Here is a 19156-nt window from a genome sequence, read left to right on the forward strand (position 1 = left end):
CACCCCTATGTAAAAGCCAAAGATTGGGAACAACCCAAAATCCTTTGGTAGAAAACCAGTGAAGTGGAATAATGCCCAACTATAAGGAAGGAGGAAAATAATCTACATTTATAATTGTATTTTTTTAAAAAAACACTCTTGGAGAGTATCTAAGGAAAGAAAGCTTTGTATTTTGGTAGAGTATTAATAGGTGGATACATGGAAAATTATACGGATAATAATTTTATAATCCTTTAAATGATAGGAGGGAGACTTTTCTATCATTTTAAGATTCTCATCCTTAGGATCTATTAAAAACTTGAAAGTCAGTGTAAATATTAGTGTCACCAAAGAAAATAGCTTATTCCAATAAAGCAACAACCAGTATTCCCCCCTTGGACCGTAGTTCTCATTATATCGCAATTGTTGGCAAGTGTTCAATAATATCCTGCCCAATGCCATTATATTCAAAATGTGCCCAAAGCCATAGAGAACCACCACGAGGTGACCAGGATCCACTGGCCAGCTCTTACCTGGAAACTGAGATGCTGCTTGCACACAGTCTACCCCATCTCAAATGAGCCACTCCCCTGACGATGGAGGCTTGAGCCCCAGTATTGCCTCTGGTCCTGGCAACCAATGATTCTGCCATGACAGGCCTGCAAGGACCAAATGTGCAAGGCAGACCACCCGTTGTAAATAATCAAGCCCTCTTACCCTGTGGAGCTGTGCCAACTTCCCCTCCTGACACTCCAAATATGAGGAAATCTATCTATGTCTAGTTCTTCAAAATCAGAGGCACAGTTGTTGTAACAATCATTTCTTGGGGATGTGGAAAAAAGGAGAATGATCTTTCCTCCAAAATCTTGGGCAGGAGCTGCTTTCTGACCACAAGAGTACTGGTACAGTTCTCAAGGCTGTAAGGGAGGGCGTCAAAATGCCACTGTGGTACCTGCCTGGGCTCTTGCTCTACTCTCCAAATGAACAGTGTGCCAAAATGCACCTTTCTTTCCCCAGGTAATCAAAATCTCTATGGTGTGTTAAAGACTCCAAAGTGATAGGTAGGTAGGTAGCTAGGTAGCCAGACAGACAAATTTCTTCATGATAGAGTCCTTGTAGGTTTTATCTTTTTGGAAATTCATAATGATTCTTTGGTATTTACTTCTTGCCATGTAATTATCTATTTTGGGCTGGATTTAATTTATCTCTATGGGATCAGTTATACTGTGTCTGTCTTCACCTCACTTCTGATTTTAGTTAGTCTTCTCTATCATTCTGGCTTCATTAGAGACAGGTCTGTTGACTTTGGGGGGTTTCTCTAACCACCAAATTTTCTATTGTTGATTTTTCCTATTTTTGCTTTATTCTATAGTTTTCATTTCTCTCTTAAGTTTAAATTGCCTTGCTTCTGCTAATTTTGGCACATAGCACATAGGGTGCTTTTCTTCATTTTCTGAGATATAAGAACATGATTTGTGCTACAGCAAGAGATGCTACAGAATTCTCTACTAAGCTATGCTGTCAGTTCCTTGTGTGCAAGTTTATGTGTTCATGGAAGAAGCAAGTCCTGATGATTTCTTCTTAGCTGTCTTCCTGATATTCTGATTGATTTTAAGGTTCTATATTAGAAGTACATAATATCTGAGAGTAGTACTCTGGAATGATTTTACTTTTCTGTTATTTGATCTCATTCAGCTATATTTTCACATGGCACCGAGACATTCCTGCCAAAGTCATGCATTGACTCTTCGTTCCAAAAAGGGTCATGAGTAGATATAAATATAGTTCCCTTGAGAATGTACACTTAATGACAGACTGGAACAAGGTTGAGGAGAGTGAAGGTCAAAGGTATCTGGGGACTCCTTTCCAGAGAACGATGATGAATGTAATAAATATGGGGAAGTCTTTTATCAAAGTGCCAACCTTATTTCACACAGGAGTATCCCTAAGGGAGGGAATCATTATAAATATATTGAATGTGGGAAAATTCTTAACGAGTCTTCCATTGTTGGTGATCATCATTGATCCTTACCAAGGTAAGGAATGTGGCCATGTCTTTAACCAGTTCTCAACCCTTACAGGACATCAAAGAATTCATACTGGAAAGAAAACTTACCAATGCAAAGAATGTGGCAAGGCCTTTGACACAACATCACAGAATTCACACTGGAGTGAAACCTTACAAATGTAAAGAATGTGGTAAAGCTTTTATCTGGCACTCAGCCCTCAAGACACATGACAGAATCCATACTGGAGAGAAACCTTACCAATGTAAACAATGTGGCAAGGCCTTTAGCTGGATCCCAGGCCTTAAGACACATGATAGAATTCATAGTGGAGAGAAACCTTACCAATGTAAAGAATGTGGCAAGGCCTTTAACCAGAAATCAAACCTTAAACAACATCAAGAAATTCATACTGAAGAGAAACCTTACCAGTGTGAAGAATGTGGCAAAGCCTTTAACTGGCAATCGGCCCTTAAGGCACATCACAGAATTCACAGTGGAGAGAAACCTTACCAATGCAAAGAATGTGGCAAGGCCTTTACCCAACCCTCAGCCCGTACAGAACATCACAGAATTCATACTGGAGTGAAACCTTACCAGTGCAAAGAATGTGGCAAGGCCTATAGGCGACAAACAAACCTTACCAAACATCACAGAATTCATACTGGAGTGAAACCTTACCAGTGCCAAGAATGTGGCAAGGCCTATATGCGACAGTCAAGCCTTACCAAACATCACAGAATTCATACTGGAGTGAAACCTTACCAATGCAAAGAATGTGGCATGGCCTTTATGCGACAGTCAAGCTTTACCAAACATCACAGAATTCATACTGGAGACTGACCTTACCAATGTAATGAATGTGGCAAGGCCTTTTCCCCCGAGGCACATCTTAATATACATCACAGAATCCATCTTGGAGAGAAAGGTTACCAATGTCAAGACTGTGGGAAGGCCTTCTCCCACCAGGCACATCTTAATGAACATCACAGAATCCATACCGGAGAGAAACCTTACCAATGTAAAGGATGTGGGAAAACCATTCTTCACTGTTCAAACTTGACTTAGAATTCATACTAGAGCAAATCTTCTAAATGTTAACACTGTGACAGAATTTCTAAGGATTCCTCAACTCTTATTCCACATCAGATAACTCATACTGGAGAGTAATAATACCCATTGGAAAGTGGCAAGATATTAAGGCAATGCTTAAACCCTGATTCTTCATCAGAGAATATATACTGGAGATGATCTTACCAATACAAAGAATTTGGCAAGCCTTTTAATCAGTACTCAAGTCTCATCCAACATCAGAGAACTCATACTGCAGAGAAAACTTACAAAGAATGTGGTAAAAAACGTTTCAGACTGCTCAAGCCTTACTCATTACCATAGTTCCTATTGCACAGAGACGTTACAAATATAATGAATGTGGCAAACCTCTAGCTGGATCTCACAACTGCCTCAATATCACATTAACTAGTTTACATAGACTCAGGCCACACCCAGACAGTCCCTAAATATTACATATTCTCCTCCTTCACTGGGGTCCTGAAACCAGACCCATCTCAGTGAGAATCTTGGGTATCAACACTGCACCACATGGGTCTGTCACAGAGGGAATATTTTCAATAGTTGCAGTTCATGAATTCATGGTACAAATCCTCATGCTGTATGGAAAGTCCAGATGGAGAGAATGGAGAGAAGGCCCAGGGATGTAACACAAGAATGTCCTAAAGAGCTGAATTTGACTATCATAAAAGGGATAAATACTAGTCCAAAAGAAATTTGCCAGGCAGGTTCATCAGAGGTTAAGGAAAAAAAAAATGTTTTCAAGCTCTACAGTCATAGCATTTCAGTAAGAGATGAGGACACAGGCCCCGAGCTCAGTCAGGACAAGATTTACCTGAGAAGCAGCTGTTTCTTCCTCTCCCTTCTGCTCTCAAGTGCTTTCTGAGGTGCTATTAGGTGGAGAAATCACACCTGTAGGCCTTTAAAGGCCTCACCACAGCCTCTTCACCTGCTTTCATCACCTCAGAGGCAGAAGAATCTTGAAATGCAGTAAACGCTGCCATCTCCTTGACTTTGTCTCAGGGGAGATTCAGAATAAAGGAGCTCCTCCGTGGACACTTACCTGTGAGTTTCTCCTTCCCGGTTTCAGATGTCCTCCCCTCCTACAGACAGCCACACGTCCTGCCACAGTTCAGGGAACGTAGGCTGCACTGACCTGCCCCTTCCAAGTCCACGCTGAACAGACTATCATCATCTCTTCTACTGAAGGGAGATGCAGCCCTCCCAAATATGCCTGCGAATCCTCGTGTTTCACCCTGGCCTCACCTGAGAGTCACCTGGAGCTTGTAGTTAAAGCAGCACCGATACTCTCACCCTGACCAATAGACAGACTCTGGCAGGGGGCACAGGTGATGCTGTTTCTTAAAACTCGCCATGGGATATTTATTGTAAACCCAGGCTGATAAGCACTTCTGTGCTTCCAAGTTTTCATGTGCATATAAATCATTTGGTGTTCCAGGTCCCATAGAAGAAAAACCTGTCAAACTTTCCTGGTTCCACTACAGTAAAGGAAAATGATGACATTAGAAATCCTGCAGGTTTCCAGTGAAAATCTGGACCAGGAGTATCGTTTCCACTCTCAATACACAGCTGTCATTTTCCATGGTTCAATATTTATATTCAAACACAGTGAAAACAGCAGGGCAACATAAGTTGTGGGCTATGTACTCCATGAAAAATGAAATCCAAAGTACACTATTCACCAAAGTCTAAAGTCATTCGATAGCCTTTAAAATGTATGGTTCACTGTTATTAATGCTTTATTGTAAAGACTTTAACCCTTACGATTTTATGCACTTGGACAAATCTGATTGCTTTTCTACTGATGTGAGGTAACAGAGTCACTATTTATTTGACTGCTGAGGACAAGGTACACTGGTCAACCTTTCCAGGTTAAAACACAGGAGAAGCCCAGACTACACATGAGTCTACTTTCCCATCTAGAAACCAAGACCACATCCACCTACAACAATTTCATGGTCATCTGTGTATCTGACTACATTCTTCATGGGCTGATATCTTTTTTTTTTTTAATATTTGTTTATTTTTGAGAGAGAAAGAGCAAGTAGAAGCTGGAGAGGGGTGGAAAGACTAGGAGATAGAGGATCTGAAGTAGGCTCCATGCTCAGTGCAGAGCCTGATGAGGAGCTTATACTCACAAACCACGAGATCATGACCTGAGCCGAAGTCGAACGCTTAACCAACAACCATTCAGGCACCACCATGGGATAATATTTTTATTGAAGAGGACAACCATAAATATTCCCCCAGATGTTTATTCTCCAAGTAGGTTCCAAAACATGGCCCTTAGGCATCACCTGAGAATGTGTGAGAAAGGAAAATTGGGGAGTTACAGCCCAGAAGTATTGAAATGGTAACATGGGAAGAGACCTAGAAATCTGATATTTTATAAGTGCTTCAGGTAAATCTGATTCAAAATAAATTTGACAGTCTCTGCAGTAACTAAATCAAAGGTCATCCCTGAGTTATACACATTAAAGGTCACTCTTAGGGGCACCTGGGTGGCTCAGTCGGTTGGGCATCCGACTTTGATTCAGTCATGATCTGACAGTCCGTGCATTTGAGCACACATCAGGTCTGTGCTGTCAGTTCAGAGCCAGGAGCCTCCTTTGGATTCTGTGTCTCCCTCTCTCTCTCTGCCCCTCCCCCACTCATGCTCTGTCTCTCTCTATCAAAAAATGAATAAACGTTAAAAAATTTAAAGTCTTAGAAACCTTCTGTGTTTGTGGTGATGTTAGCGGTGTGATACACACACACACACACACACACACACACACACAACATACACATTTGCTTTATTCATAAATAAGTCTGACTCTAACATAGTCTGGTTCAGTTTTCACATCTTCCATGTCTCATGTTCGTCATTGAGCATGCTGGAATCACCCAAAAATACACTTGTCCTCAGATTCTTTCATCAAATAATACAAATTTACATGAATTGGAATTTATTCAAATATTTCATCAAGTAAGATATGAAACACATATGGCCACACGTTAATAGATGTTATATTTTATAATGGAGTTGAATATGGCAACATTCTTACTCTGAATCTGCATTTCATGACTTTTCCTATAACACAATAAATAATTACACTCTTAATTAGTTGTTTGTAATCAGGTATAGAGAATTAGCACCCCATTTGCATACATGATAAATTCTTGTGAATCTGGGTAGGCATACTCTAAATTTCAGAGGATTTTTCATGACATCTGATTCCAGTGCAAGGCATGATGTCCTTAGTGTCAGATGCCTTGAAGCACTTCAGGTTACACTGGCCATTCCCAACCATCTCACGTATCCACCTGTGTTACAGATACGTTCTTAGAGTTGTGGTTTGCCAACGTTCAGGTCCATGAGATGGGGAGAGAGGGGCCTTGAAAAGGATGGCCTTCCCTGAATGAAACAGGAGTGGTTGCAAAATAAATTCCTGAAGTCCCATCTGATTTATACTCCCTCCTTGCTGCATGGAACACAGTCTGATAGCTGATGGAGGGGCACACATCTGTGGCCATGAGAGAGCAACTGTGAACACATGGCTGCAGGTGGACAATACCACAGGGAAGAAACGGAGAAGCCAGAGTGCACCATAGGGTATATGAGCCATTTCATCCGACATGAGCATCTATATACTCACTGTATACATACTAGAAAATATGCATCTTCCTTTCTACAAAGTACACATTGGCCTTTTCATGGTATAGCAGAACACAAAACAACAGCTACCCCAAAATGCATCGTTATTGTAACTTGTGCCAGTGTTAAATGTGAGCACAGTCTGGTCCCCAACTTCATGGTGTCAGTCTACAATGGACAGACATCCTCTTTCTGCTCCCCACCAGATGGGGAAAAAAATGCTATGTGAGCTGTGCATGAAGAGAGGTGCATCTAGCCTAAAAACTAGGTGGACTGTCTGAGGCAGAAATACTCACTGCCTATGACTGGTGAACTGCTCCTCAACTAATCAGTATTTTGCACAATCCTCAGAGTAGAACACATCATGGAGCTCAAGCAGGACTGAGTTTTCTGCCAGCTGTGGATCAGCTTCAGTGGAATGTCATCCAACTACAATGGCTCAGACTGACGTGGGGCTAGTGACACATATAATAGTTGTTATGCCTTTAAGATGTTTTAAGTAATCTCTAAGGGAACCACAATGAAAATACCTACTGATAATACATTCACCAATAAATAGATGATGTAATGGATTCTATTATTCTAACGATTCCCGTAGACATAATACAACATTCACTGACCACTAACCAAGGGAAGAAATACACAAGGTGAGTCACAAAGGACACATGGGTAATATTTCTACAGACAAACACATAGATACTTTTAATGGCAAAGGGAACAAAACCAATTCATATTTGAGTTACACTCACATTGTCCAAAAATGTAACGAGTTGAAAATTGTCACTCTATAACAAAACATACAGGTAAAAACAAAACCACACCTAAATAATGCTGTGGAAATTTCTATACAAAAGGAAGCATATTATTATGGAATTGCAAACCAGAATAAGAGAAAATATAACCCAAAAAATTCTACATAAGAAAGATGAATTATTTAAAGGATACCTACTATAATTTTATTTTAAAGTTTACTGATTTTGAAAGAGACAGAGCACAAGGAGGGGAGGATCAGGGAGAGAAGGAGAGAGAGAGAATCCCAACCATGAGATCATGACCTGAGTTGAAATCAGGAGTTGGATGGTGAAGCAACTGAGACACCCAAGTGACCCTGTGTATGTATAATTTTAAAGTGTGACTGTGTACCTATGAAGAAAGGAACACTTTGAATTATTGGCATGTGTTCATGGACAATAAAGGTGTAAAGAATATTCATTAAAATCTCTCATGGAAAGCTCTCATGAAAAGTTTTATGAATTAAGCACTTAAAAGACCTTAAGAAATGTATTACATTAATAGATTCCTATTCCACAGAATTTAAGGGTATCACCCATCCTTTAGAATCCAGCAAACAAAAAGTTTTCATTTCATTATTTTTAAGTTTGTATTAAAAGTGTATTTTGAGAGAGAGAGAGAGAAAGTGGCAGAGGGGCAGAGAGAAAGGGAGGGAATCCCAAGTAGGCTCCATTCTGTCACTGCAGAGCCAGGCATGGGGCTTCAACTCACAAATCATGAGATGGTGACCTGAGCTGAAATCAAGAGTCTGATGCTCAATGCCCTGAGCATTTCATTTCTTAATAAACAAATACCATCAAAGTTGTAAAATGTGCCAACAATCACTATATATTAAAAAAAAACAAAAACTGAGAGATGAAATTCAGATACATTCTGAGTGAAGTATAAAAACTAATGATTCATTTGTCCTTAAGTTGAAACTCTCTGATTTTAGTTTTGTGTATCAGAAATTTTAATTGTATTCATCTGACAGTAGTGGATTGATTTTACTTTTATTCATTACCTTTCAGCTGTATCTTCAAATGGCACCCAGAGCCTCCTCCCAAAGATGTGCATAGAAACTTGTTTCCAAAGACTGTCAGTAGGTAGACACTATGCTTAATGAGAGACTGGAACAGTGTTGGGGAGGGTGAAGGGCATCAAAGCTATCATGAAGGACATATCCAAAGGGAGACAATTACCCATAATAAGAGTTTCACTGCACAAAATGGTGAAGGATATAAACATTTTAGAACCCCCCTTTCTAACTACACTACTTCTGCAAAGCGGTGTGTTCCTCTAAGTAAAGGCTCAAATCAAAGGGTCAAACGTACATATTTGCAGAAAAAATTTGGAAAACCTGGAAGGTGACCTAGTCTATGCTGAAAATATTATTTGTACCATTTTGACAATAGGATTGTATTGACCTTTCAATCAAATATTTCTGAAAATCAGAGATTTAAAACTGAAGAAAAAAAGTGGTAGGTGATATCCCGTTGAGGGGTCTTCACTGAGCAGTCAACCTTACAACATAACCACAACACTTTCAATGAAAACAGGATTGCTCAATGCAGTCAATCTGAGAAAATATTTAAGCAGTGTTCAAACTTTAATAAACATCTGAGGACTCATCTTCCAGAGAACCATTATGACTGTAATAAATGTAGGGAAGTGTTTTATCAAAGCTCCAACCTTAGTATACAGAGGAGTATATATTTCGGAGAGAATCCTTACAAATATAACGAATGTGGGAAAATTCCTAACCCATCCTCCAGAGATGGTGATCATCAGAGGATTCATGTGGGAAAAAAAAAACCCATACACATGTCATGAACCTGGGAACATGTTTAGTCAATCATCAAGACTGAAAATAGATAAGACAACCTACACTGGACAGAAAGGTCACATTTGTAACAATTTTATGAGGAGCCACTCATTTGTGTACAGGCTGGTCTACCTTGAAGCCATTGTATTGATTGTACTAGGCTACCATAAAGCAATTAGATTGTCGCGTATTCATTATCAGTGCATGAATCATGATACCTCTCAATAAATATGAATTTCTGGGGCGCTTTGGTGGCCCAGTCAGTTAAGTGTCTGATTTCGGCTCAGGTCATGGTTTCATGGTTTGGAGGGTTGGATCCATGTGTTGGGCTGGGTGCTGACAGCTCAGAGCCTGGAACCTGCTTCAGATTCCATGTCTCCCCCTCTCTCTCTCTGTGCCTCTCCTGCTCATGCTCTGTGCCTCTCTCTCTCTCTCTCTCTCTCTCTCTCTCTCTCTCAGAAGTAAATAAACATTAAAAAATATATATATATTGCATTTGGAAAACTACCTGGCAGTGACTTAGGGAAATAAACTTTCCTCCTGAAGGGCAGCAGCTCGTCAAGTCTAATTATGTCTCTTTGCCAGAAGGATTATTTGAAACAGACCAAGGAAAAGCTCTGAAACCCAGGACAGGTTTCCTTTGTAACAGACATTTGCATGTATCAGGGTAAGTTCCATTTGGAAGGGTGTCTCCCTCTGTGTAGAAGAAAGAGGGAAAATGTGTAAATCTCCACAAACTTTGGTCAGTGGAGAAGGCATGGATTTTAATCTGGACAACATCCCTAGCCTGGGTGACTGTGCTTTGCAGATCTTTTCCCCAAATGCTTCCCAGTAGGATCACCTGTGGAGTTTCAAGAAGGATCATTGCTGCTGCCCTCCCCCTCACATTCCCTCACCTGGGTGGGTGGAAACCACAGTGTGGTTTCAGGGAAGTGCTCCAGGGGATTCAGGTGCAGGATTTTTGACCTCAACACCAGGGATTCCTGGTCTCCCCGCTTCAAAGAATGAAGAGGTGGGCACAAAATGAGCCACAGGCAGAGGTGATTAGTGTCTAAGAGAGGGAGAGTGGTAGGAAAGCTCGCTGTACAGAGAGGGGCATCTGAGGATGAAAACCTGAGACAATAGGCAAGGATCTTTGTTTTGTGAGGATTGGGTCTCTCCCCCTTCTCTCCCACCTTCCCTTTCCCCTTTTTCCTTTTCCTATTTTGTATTGGCTTGCTAACTCTAGGTGCTAGGTTTTCCATTCCTGATTATCTCATTCCCATTGTACTAGGGGAGGGGAGGCCACACAGTTCCTTGTGGGTCATACGTTTTATGGTCTACCACTAATTTTTATAATTATTATTTTTGTTAATGTTTTTAGTTACTATTGAGACAGAGAGAGACAGCACGAGCAGGGGAGGAGCAGAGAGAGATGGAGACACAGAATCTGAAGCAGGCTCCAGCCTCTCAGCTGTCATCACAGAGCCCGATGCGGGGCTCGAACTCACGGACTGTGAGATCATGACCTGAGCGAAAGTTGAACATCATGACCTGAGCCAAAGTTGGACGTTAAACCCACTGAGCCACCCATGCGCCCCTAGCACTAATTTTTAGTTAGGTCTTTATGGTGAAATTCCTGAGGGGCATCTGAGGGGAAGTTAGTGGTATCTGTTACATCCTAAGAGGAACCTTACACCTGAGGGGGTTTGCTGTGGTCAGACACTCCCAGCATTGTTCCAAAAAGTGTTTTCCCCACCCAGGGATCTCAGGTCCTAATCTTTTCCTTTCTGTGTACTGAATCCTCTCTTTCCCTATCAAAATTCTAAGTTAGGCCAGAGTAAGCAGGCAGGCTTCCCTTCTATTTATGAAAGTTGAATGCAGGCTTTTCCTCAAGGGGAGGCAACAGGGTCTCCTGTACAGGAGTTGGGGAGGGTCAGGTCCATGTAGCACACTGTTCCTATGCTGTAGCAGAATTTGTGGGCTCCTGTGGGAGGGGAGTCCCCCTGAAAGCAGAGGAGAGAAACTCAGAGATTGGTGCCCAAGTGGGAGCTGACAGTTTCTGAATAGCTCTTGACCCAAAGGACTAGGAACTTGGGCCTTTTTTGCATTTCAAAGCCCTGCCTGCAGGCGATCAGGTTACAGGTGGAGAGGCTGTGTTGGTGTCTTTACAGACATTTTCTCCTATTCTGCTGTGATTTCTCCACAAAGATCTTCTGAGAAAAAAGATCTAGAAGGCCAGGTGAAAGAAGAAGAAATGGCCAGTTCTCAGGTAAGCCTTGCATCCCAGGTCGGAGGACCTGTCATCTTTTTCTCCTGAAGTCCGTGCATGTAGAAATTGCAGGGCACTTGGGTGTCTCAGCCATTTGAACATCAGACTCTTGATTTGGGCTCAGGTCATGATCTCAGGGACCTGTGATCCAGCCCTGCATCAGGGTTCCTTCTGAGTTTGGAGCCTACTTAAGATTTCCTCTCTCTCCCTGTGTCCCTGTCCCCCATTTACATGCATCCTCTCTAAGAGAAATAAAAAAAAAAAAAAAAAAAAAGGCAATTTTTTTTTTTAATTCTGATGGTTCTGCTTTGTTTTCACCTAAGTTTTAACCTTCTCAGAAATGATATTCTTTAGAATATGTCTTTAGAATTCTTTAGAATATGTCTTTAGAACACTCCTCCCCTATATCCCAGAGACTTTGCTCCCTTCTCTTCAACCTGGCTTCCAGTAGGGCATCAACAGTTTTCCCTCTGAATTAAATTCCTACAAGTATTGAAAATATTCCCTTTGTAACAGATCCAGAGGGGAAGGTGTTGAATCCACATGTCCTTTTGCTGGTTCTGGGATAGCACTCAAGAAAAACAGTTCCCATTTAGGTCTGATCTGGATGATTTCTCTGCTGTGGGTAGAGTAAGATTATGAAAATGCACAAATACACTGTCATAGGTCAACTTATAATATATCAGAAAGGGTATTGTATATAAATTTGGCTTAAACTCACCTTTCATGAATAATCGAGATAAAAGGCTTATATAGTTCCCTATTAGGTTTATCGGAAATTACTAACCACCGTATCTCGCTTCTGTGACCTTGCCTGCTTGCTAAATAGAGAACTTAGGATGCACAACCCTCCCCCACCCCTTCTACCAAGATCTGGCCTAGGCAAGAACAACATGTAAAAAGTTACATACTCGCTGCCCCATGGCATCTTTGGGGTCTAACTATCACTGGTCATTTTAAACCCTCTTAGGACAAAGAACTTTAAATTGTTAGGCTCCCGCCAAAACTAACATCTGTGTGTCACAATATAACTGGCTACCATGAAATGCTGTAAATTGTAATTGGTTAACCAAATAATGACGTATTCTGACTTGCTAAAATCCATGTAAGCTCACTGCTACCTTTGTTTCGGGCCATTCTCTGCACTTTTCTCCTTAAGATCATGAGATCAGGTTTGGCCCAGCTGGGAATAAAATCTTGCCTCGCTTCTATTCTGCATCTGGTGGTTTTTTCGACAGCACCCTGTTTCCTACACCAGATGGATATGAGGCACAGAATAACCTTGAATGTTCCTGTGCATTTGGATGTGGAAAATATACTTTAAAATAGTCTAGACATTACAGAACACGGAAACTATATGTAACTGAAGGCTACATAAATGCACTGTATCCTCAAAGTTGTTTATATTCTTATTTACTGTTTGGGAGCCACAAGAACACACTGGTGACCATGTGTCCTGAGGTGTGCCTTAGGCACTGACATGAATGGTGTACTTGCAGCTGATGTTACCTTCTATTCCTTGGCTTTGGCTCTCTGCCAGATTTCCCCCCAATAACGTTCATATTTTCCTTCTTATTAGTTGTAATGATTTTAGGTAGATTCCCTGAGCGATTTCCAGACACCATCGCATTTAAACTGGAACCTTCTTTCTCCTAGTTTCTCTTTCTCTGTAGTTTCTTTTTTTTAAGTTTATGTATTTTGAGAGACACAGAGTGAGCAGGAGGATTGGAGTTGCAGAGAAAGCATGAATCCCAAGCAGGCTCCACAGGGTCATGCAGAGCATGACTCAGGGCTCAAACTCACAAAACCATGAGAACTTGACCTGAGCTGAAGTCAAGAGTCAAACACTTAACCGACTGAGGACCCAGGCACCCTTACCTTGCAGTTTCTGATGAAGAAAACAAAGGCAAAAGAAATGTAGGTAAAATTAAATTGTCTTACAACTTACAACCCACTGAGAAGTACTTAAGATTGGCAGAGGAAAATATTCCTCAAGGAATTTACAACTGCTTTACATTAAAGCAAGCTTCCCTTGACAATAGCCAGACTTCCAGGATCCTGTGAGTCCTCTTTAACCTATGAAATCCCTTCAGAATCTTTATTCCAACCCCCACCCCCAACTTAAAGTATATAATGAATGTCTCCTCACAATCACACTGCAGCTCATTCTTCCCACATGTCCCATCCCTGTGCTTTAATAAGATCAGCCTCGTTCACCAAAAAGGTCTCAAGAATAGTTTCTTGAGCATTTATTTACTCCTGGCCCACCTCACATCAGTTTCTACTGAGCAATGAAGTCCCTCGACTTGTGTAGTAGATGTAAGGACTTATGGGAGTAGAGGTTCTAAATCAATCAGACCTTCATCCCGTAGGTTTTTATTTCACTGCATAGTCATGACACAGACATACTCCTCTATTTACTTCTTTGTGTTTTCAGAAAGAGAAGAATCGCATAATTAACATCTTTAAGTGTCTTAAAATCCCGAAATACCATAGAACACAAATGATAATTGAAAGAAAACTTTCAATGAGGGGTGCCTGGGTGCCTCAGTCTATGAAGTCTCCACTCTTGATTTCAGTGCGGATCATGATCTGGAGGTTCATGAGATAGAGCCCCATGTCAGGCTACATGTTGACAGCAGGAGCCCTCTTGGGATTCTCTCTCTCTGTCTCTCCCCTGTACCTCACTCTTTCTTTCTCAAAATGAATACACATTAAATTTAAAAAAGGCTTTCAAGGTGCTTGGGTGGCTCAGTTGGTTAAGTATCTGACTCACCTCAGGTCACCATCTCACAGTTCATGAATTCAAGTCCCACAGCTCTCTTTCTCTCTCTCTTTCTCCCTTTCTGCCCCTCATTGGATTCCCTCTCTGCCTCTCTCTTTCTATCCTCCCTTACTTGTGCCTTCAGTCTCTGTTTCAAGAACGAATAAATTAATTAAAAATCTAAAAAAAATATTAAAAAAAGATTTCCAATATTACATTATGGTATCATTGAGTAGTATGGTCAAGATAGTATTCTTGAGATACTGTATGGTACAAGACAAGACAGGCAATTTACTGAAATAGCATAGGGACAGGACTCTGGGCAGAAAGAAATGTACTTTGGCTGTGTGAAGCTTGTATGTTCATGGGGGAGGGTCAGTGCACAAGGTGTTCAATCACAAAACTTTCTTTAAATTTCTTCTTGCAAAAGTACTTCCGCAAGATTTCTCTGGTGCTTATCATTCAGTTCAATATTTTTTTTTATTTATTTTTTATTTTAAAAAAATTTTTTTAATGTTTTATTTATTTCTGAGACAGAGAGAGACAGAGCATGAGCAGGGGAGGGGCATAGAGAGAGAGACACACACAGAATCCGAAACAGGCTCCAGGCTCTGAGCTGTCAGCACAGAGCCCGATGCAGGGCTTGAACTCACAGACCACAAGATCATGACCTGAGCTGAAGTCGGACGCTCAACCGACTGAGCCACCCAGGTGCCCCTCATTCAGTTCAATATTAACAATTGGTGAGACATACTAACAGTCATGTGACCCTGTAAAAAAATCCAGCATCCAGAGACACCTGTGTGGCTCAGTCACAGCCAGGAGCTGGCTTGGATTCTCTCCCTATCTCTGCCCCTCCCCTTTTTACACCATGTTTGCCCACGCTCTCTCTCACAATATAAATAAACATTAAAAAAAAAAATGCAGGAATCAGTCTTTATTTGATGCTCATCCAAACTATGCATGCTCTAGGTCAGCCTTCTGTGGTGAAAGTAAAGATGTTTCTGTTTGTATCCTTCATCATACTAGACTCAGAAATAAAAACTGTTATATTCATATTCTTCTATCTGTTTATGTTCATAGTGTGAGTAACAGACCTAAGCATTATCACCTACAACTAGATTGAGGAGTTTCGTGCTCATGAAATCATGAAATCATGAAAATATTTTTTGGTTGGTTGTTTTTTGTAATTTACTTCGGGAGAGACAAGGAGGGGCAGAGAAAGAGAGGGAGAGAGACAATACCAAGCAGGCTCCACACTGTCAGCACAGAGCCTGAGGTGGGGCATGAACTCACGAAACTTGAGATCATGACCTGAGCTGATATCAAGAGTTGGACACTTAACTGACTAAGCCACCCGGTCACTGCTCATTGAAATTAGTTTTTAGTCAGCCTGATAATTTTCTATTCTATCACGTTTAATGTTAATATAACTCCTTTCAAAACGTATGGATGTGTGCATGGAATGTATAAACGTAGATCAATTGTGTGTGCATACCTTCTTCTTTCCATCAGCCTGCTCAGGTTTTAACACTTGCTGTGAACATTGTTTTAGGGTCCCTTGTGTATATTGACCTGTGTGTCCTTTTAGATCAACTCTAGGACAGTTAACTTGGGCCAAAACCTGATCCATACCATGTACTGGATGCTTGACAGAATTTTCACTAAACATAGAAGAATCATGTGTTTCTTGTCTTAGATTATTATTATTATTTATTTTCCATGAATTTATGAGAAACTGTTAGATGCTCTGTACTAACCAGGAAATGCTTGGAAAGCTTTGTTGCCTTTCTTGCTATTCTAGAAGAACTTGTAATTTCTGTAAAACCCATTCAGCTCCACGTTCTCCAAGAGTTCTTGAATTTGAGTTCTACCTCTTCGTTATTGAAATATGTATCCCTTGGCCCACAGACTAATGCCTTGTTAGAAATGCAGACACTTACCCTATCCCAGAAGTCCTGAACAGAATCTGCATTTTTTTTTTTATTATTTATTTTTGAGACAGAGAGAGACAGAGCATGAATGGGGGAGGGGCAGAGAGAGAGGGAGACACAGAATCTGAAACAGGCTCCAGGCTCTGAGCCATCAACCCAGAGCCCGACGCGGGGCTCGAACTCGCGGACCGCGAGATCGTGACTTGAGCTGAAGTCGGACGCTTAACCGACTGAGCCACCCAGGCGCCCCCAGAATCTGCATTTTAAAAAGATCTCCAAGGCACTGTTGTGAATTCTATTCAGATGAGAATATTCTAAGTATATTTGTAACTCACTAACACTTTCCATTAAGAAATTCACACCCCATGTACTGTATGATGGAAATACAGATTCCAAAATGTGTATGCCTGTGTTGATGCCTTCATTTTACAAATTCTCTTGAATAAACACAATATTTATAATGGTTCGCACCTCAAAGTTAAAGAATATATTAGAGCATAATACTGTATTACAAATTCTCTTACTGCAGAAAGCAAGAAACTCATCTAAGCCAGAACCAGTTCTCCTAATATAACTGAACAAACAGTAATACAGTCCTTGGTGAATCACAAAAAAACTATACCAAGTGGGGATGTCAGACAAAGGAAAATTGATTTACAGGAAATAAGGATATCACAGGGAATAACTTCCAAAGCAGGGACTCACAGAGGAAGGGGGAATCATTTCCTTTTTTAAAAATTTTTTTAAGTTTATTTATTTCAAGAGACAAAGAGAGTGGGGAAGGTCCAGAGAGAAAGGGAGAGAGAGAGAACCTCAGACAGGTTCTGCACTGTCTGCACTGTCAATGCAGAGTCTGATGCAGGGCTTGAACTCACAAACCATGAGATCACGATCTGAGCTGAGACCAAGAGTCAGATGCTTAACCAACCAAGCCACAAAGGTGCCCCAGAATGGTTTCCTTTTATTTAGGGTTAGGGTGGATATTTAGAAAGGGGAAGCTGGGGATAAGGTTGCACATGAGCCTTAAGAAAACCGTTGTATACATTCTCTATATGTTAATTAGGAAGTGTGATTTGTACTCCTCCTTGCGTGGAGATTTTAGTATTATAATGAGGTAAAAGGGAGCTTCTGGGTGGCCCAGTCTCTTGAACTTATGACTCTTGATGAAGGCTCAAGTCACAATCTCACAGTCTTGAGATCAAGCCCCAAGTAAAGCTCCATGCTGAGCATGGAACCTGATGGGATTTCTTCTCTCTGCCCCGCCCATACTTATGCTCTCTCTCTCAGGAAATAAACTTAAAGATATATATAATGAGACTAAGGTAACTCTCCTCACTTCATGCTTTACTCTAATGTTAATCTGCATAGATGTGAGTCAGGGGTTAAGTACAAATTGAGCCAATTCAAGCTCTTCATCAGGGCAGTCATTACCTTTTGTTGGATACTTTCTGTTTCCACCACAGGACAGTATGCCCATGGAGTGTTTTGCCTGAAGTAAAAGGTAAGTTGGAAAGAAGAGGTTAAGTAAACTGAGGGGCTAAGGTCAGTGAGCACCTGCAGGTAAGCACTGAAGGTCAGGTTGTGGGTTCCAGCTGGTGACATGAACTCCCTCTTGCATCTTAGGGACGATTATGAACTCCTCATGTGTCCATTTGGTAACTGTGGTATTTATTTCAGGGATCGCTGACATTCAGGGATGTGGCCATAATATTCTCTCCGGAGGAGTGGGGATGCCTGAATCACAGTCAGAGAGAACTGTACAGGGATGTGATGTTAGAGACCTATGGACACCTCCTCTTCTTGGGCGAGTATAACACCCTCCATATTTCCCAAACCATACTCAGGTTTGTTTCTTCCTTTGAAGACTGTCTCTTGGAAGCTTCCTCTTTGTATGACTGGGATACAAATCCTTACAGTAAGGGAAAGAAGTAGGAGTTTGTAGATGTAAAGAAATATCTTCATGATGTTTTCTTTCAGGTTAGTTTTCCCTTTCTTAGACTAGCATCATCATTTCTTAGATCAATGGCAATTCTACACATTGAGGGGCATAAAATGGTGTTCCATCTTCAATACCAATTTCTACTCGTTATGATACTGGTAATACTTGGAAGTGGAGATCAAGATGTGAACCTTGGAAACCATCCTGGGTGTTCTAAAGGGACTATTGGGCAACAGCACTGGGGAAATCATTTTCCATAATTGTACAATGTCCTCTCTTATCCACTGAGTCCAGTTGAAAAGTAAAATCTCCAGCAATACTCCTATTCCTTTTTTCTAACAAACAGGTCTTGTGTCAAAGCCGGATCTGGTCATCTTTTTGGAACAAAAGAGGGAGCTCTGGGATGTCAAGAGAGAGGAGACAGTAGCTACACACCCAGGTAGGTGGGAATGAAGCCGATGACAAAGGTGAGGTGCCGTTGTCCAGGAGGAACAGAGACTTGAAAATGTGGTTTGAGAAGCCCTCCTTGAATGGAAATTAGTTTGAGAAACCTAGTTTTATGTATCTTCCTCGCACAGTGGACTTCTGCTTTCCAACACATCACGGACTTATATTCTCTAAGGATTCTCCTTCAGTTCCACTGAAGGTCCTTCACATCTACAGTGAGGTCCTCCATAATCTGATTGGTTCTCCTTTGCTTTGAGTGTTTGGGGAAATCTCTGCATTTCTGAGGAAGTCTATGTTAATTCATTTCTGAGTATTTGCCTTGTGTGAGAAGTGTGTCAGGGTGGTGGTGGGCATATTGGTGGTTGGTACAGAAATCCCAGGAACACTGGGGCAGATATCACATGTTACCTGCTTTATGCTTTCCAGTATTATGGAGGCGTTAATCTTAATCATACAAAATTGAGACACCCTAGTTTCAGATAATAAAGCACCTTCCTAAAATGAGAAAATC

The 19156-nt window shown here is 41.1% G+C and overlaps 1 protein-coding gene and 1 pseudogene across 1 annotated transcript in view; both read left to right on the plus strand.

Annotated features, from left to right (window-relative positions):
• The first annotated feature begins 916 nt into the window (after positions 1-916).
• LOC132677255 (uncharacterized) lies at positions 917-3053 on the plus strand (annotated as a pseudogene).
• Positions 3054-6613: 3560 nt separating this feature from the next.
• LOC144614676 (uncharacterized) overlaps positions 6614-19156 on the plus strand; it is a 29458-nt gene continuing 16915 nt past the window's right edge. Inside the window, 4 exon segments of the mRNA XM_078439240.2 lie at positions 6614-6672; positions 11501-11561; positions 17937-18063; positions 18545-18637. Of these exon segments, the coding sequence (XP_078295366.2) occupies positions 6614-6672; positions 11501-11561; positions 17937-18063; positions 18545-18637 (340 nt within the window).

The sequence above is a fragment of the Panthera onca genome, chromosome E2 (assembly GCF_046562875.1).
Source record: "Panthera onca isolate mPanOnc1 chromosome E2, mPanOnc1 haplotype 2, whole genome shotgun sequence".
Lineage (NCBI taxonomy): Eukaryota > Metazoa > Chordata > Mammalia > Carnivora > Felidae > Panthera > Panthera onca.